The 2,661-nt window shown below is 40.0% G+C and overlaps 1 protein-coding gene across 1 annotated transcript in view; it reads left to right on the forward strand.

The window, feature by feature from the left end:
* LOC106529442 (alpha-1,6-mannosylglycoprotein 6-beta-N-acetylglucosaminyltransferase A) overlaps nt 1–2,661 on the forward strand; it is a gene marked incomplete in the record, with an annotated part of 25,845 nt that overhangs the window by 21,101 nt on the left and 2,083 nt on the right. Inside the window, 4 exon segments of the mRNA XM_014024868.1 lie at nt 162–308; nt 438–551; nt 653–727; nt 818–975. Of these exon segments, the coding sequence (XP_013880322.1) occupies nt 162–308; nt 438–551; nt 653–727; nt 818–975 (494 nt within the window).

Raw genomic sequence — 2,661 nt, forward strand, 5'->3', positions numbered from 1 at the left:
GTTTCATTAGAGAAGAACCCGTCCAGAAGACCCATACAATTTTTTTCTTTTTGATTTTTTACCTAGATTACTGAGATGCATCAGGACTCCATGTAGGGAGGTTTTTTGTTCAACTTCTGCACTGTTAAAGCCATAAAATGAGTCTCTTTTTGTTGTTGCAGGTTTTTGTAGGGCTGTCGTTCCCCTACGAAGGACCCGCTCCTCTGGAAGCTTTGGCCAACGGCTGCATTTTCCTGAACCCCAGGCTGAATCCTCCACAGAGCAGTCTGAACTCTGAGTTCTTCAAAGGGAAGCCCAACACAAGAGAGGTCAGCCTTGTTTGAAGCACCGTAAACAGAAAAAAATCATATTTCATTTTGTTTTTAGCAAAATATATTTTTCATGATGTGAATGCAATAAAAATCAGTGATTTTTTTTTGGTTGGTATTTTTCTGCAGGTGACTTCTCAGCACCCTTATGCTGAAGCAATAGGAGAACCTTATGTGTGGGTGGTGGACATGTCCAACCAGACAGATGTGCACAGAGCTCTAACTGCTATTCTCAATCACAGTGTAAGATTTTTTTTATTTCTTTATGTGGTCTGTTTATCCTCCTTTCTCAGACAAATACATGGTTGGAAAACTTAATTTCTTTTCTTACATTTCTGTTTTAGATTGATCCGTACCTTCCCTATGAGTTTACCTGTGAAGGAATGCTGCAGAGGGTTAATGTCCTGATTGAAAAACAGGTGAGGAAGATCTGGATTAGAAAGTTTGGGAGTTACATATTTTAATTTCTTATCTTGATCACTTTTTTTATTTTATTTTATTTTCTCAAGGACTTTTGTTCAGACGCAAAAAGCTGGCCGCCTCTGAGCGCGCTGCAGGTGTTGAAAGCAAACGCAGGTGTTTCATGTAAACAGGCGTGTCAGGGGGAGGGGCTGATCTGTGAACCGATGTTCTTTCCACACCTGAACGATGCTAAGAATCTTGCCAGGTGAGTTTATGTTAGTGTTGACACGTGTGAATCCACAATAAGGCTCTGCATGTCATCAATATCAGAGATGCTTTTATAAATACAGCTGTTGGTCTTTGTTCAACTAGAGAAATTGCATTTCCTGTGAAAATGCTAGTGTGAATGCTTATTGCTGAAACTAGCTGAAATTGTTTAAAAGTAAAACTGTTAATGCAAGTTCAATTCGAAAAGCTGAAAGGAGTCAAATGTAAAACTTTGCAGAAAAACTGTAGAAAAGAGCAGAAATACATCTGAAATAGCAGGAAAAAAGACTCTAATTAGCAGACACAAGTTTAAATTAGCACCCAGATGGTAAAACGGGTGTGGAAAATGTCCAGTTAGCAGGGGAAAAAAAAGCATAAAAGTACAAAAAAGTGACAATTTGTTGTAAAATAGCTAAAACAGCAAAATTGTGTAGTAAAACAGCTAAAATGTAGCTGAGAATTCCTAAAATAAGAAGCAAGCATTAAAAGCACAGGTTTGCTGAACTAAGCAGAACGAAGATGCAATATCAACAAAAATGTGAAGTTAGCTTATGAAAGCTAACTTTAGCTAATAACAGTTTAACATTAGCTAAATTTGCAGCAATAGCTGAACATGTTGAATTTGGGTCTTCATGAAGGATGACCAGTAGTCTGTTCTTAGTTTATATGTTTTACTGTAAAGATTTTACAGCAAATACACTTCACCAAGGCTAAAAATATTTCCCTTTTTCAACTCGCAAGACAACTACAAGTCTTGCGGGTATGATCATAAAGTYATTTATTGATGGGCAGACATGGAACAGAAAGCAATCACGAAGTCTGTTGAATGTGGGCCCGCCTGTCATAGGCCGGGCAAGCAATGTTATACTGTCAGCTATCACCATGTGATAATTAACAACCAATCATAACCTGTCCCATCCAGATACATGAAATAGGTCAACTTGATGATGACGTCCAGGGATATCACAAGATATGAACAAGTGGACAGTGTCAAGGTGATACAGAAATAAGTATTCCACAACAGTAATTTTTTCAGATGAAAGCAAATTTTACATGTCATTTGGAAATCAAGGTTCCAGAGTCTGGAGGAAGACTGGGGAGAAGGAAATGCYAAAATGCCTGAAGTCCAGTGTCAAGTGCCCACAGTCAGTGATGGTCTGGGGTGCCATGTCAGCTGCTAGTGTTGGTCCACTGTGTTTTATCAAGGCCAGGGTCAATGCAGCTATCAGGAGATTTTGGAGCACTTAATGCTTCCATCTGCTGAAAAGCATTATGGAGATGAAGATTTCATTTTTCAGCACGACCTGGCATCTGCTCACAGTGCCAAAACCACTGGTAAATGGTTTACTGACCATGGTGTTACTGGGCTCAATTGGCCTGCCAACTCTCCTGACCTGAACCCCAGAGAGAATCTGTGGGATATTGTGAAGAGAAAGTTGGGATACACAAGACCCAACACTCTGGATGAGCTAAAGACACAAGACCCAACACTCTGGATGAGCTAAAGACACAAGACCCAACACTCTGGATGAGCTAAAGACACAAGACCCAACACTCTGGATGAGCTTAAGACACAAGACCCAACACTCTGGATGAGCTTGAGACACAAAACCCAACACTCTGGATGAGCTTAAGACACAAGACCCAACACTCTGGATGAGCTAAAGACACAAGACACAACACT

This window comes from Austrofundulus limnaeus, unplaced genomic scaffold, assembly GCF_001266775.1.
Source record: "Austrofundulus limnaeus strain Quisiro unplaced genomic scaffold, Austrofundulus_limnaeus-1.0 Scaffold443, whole genome shotgun sequence".
Classification (NCBI taxonomy): Eukaryota; Metazoa; Chordata; class Actinopteri; order Cyprinodontiformes; family Rivulidae; genus Austrofundulus; species Austrofundulus limnaeus.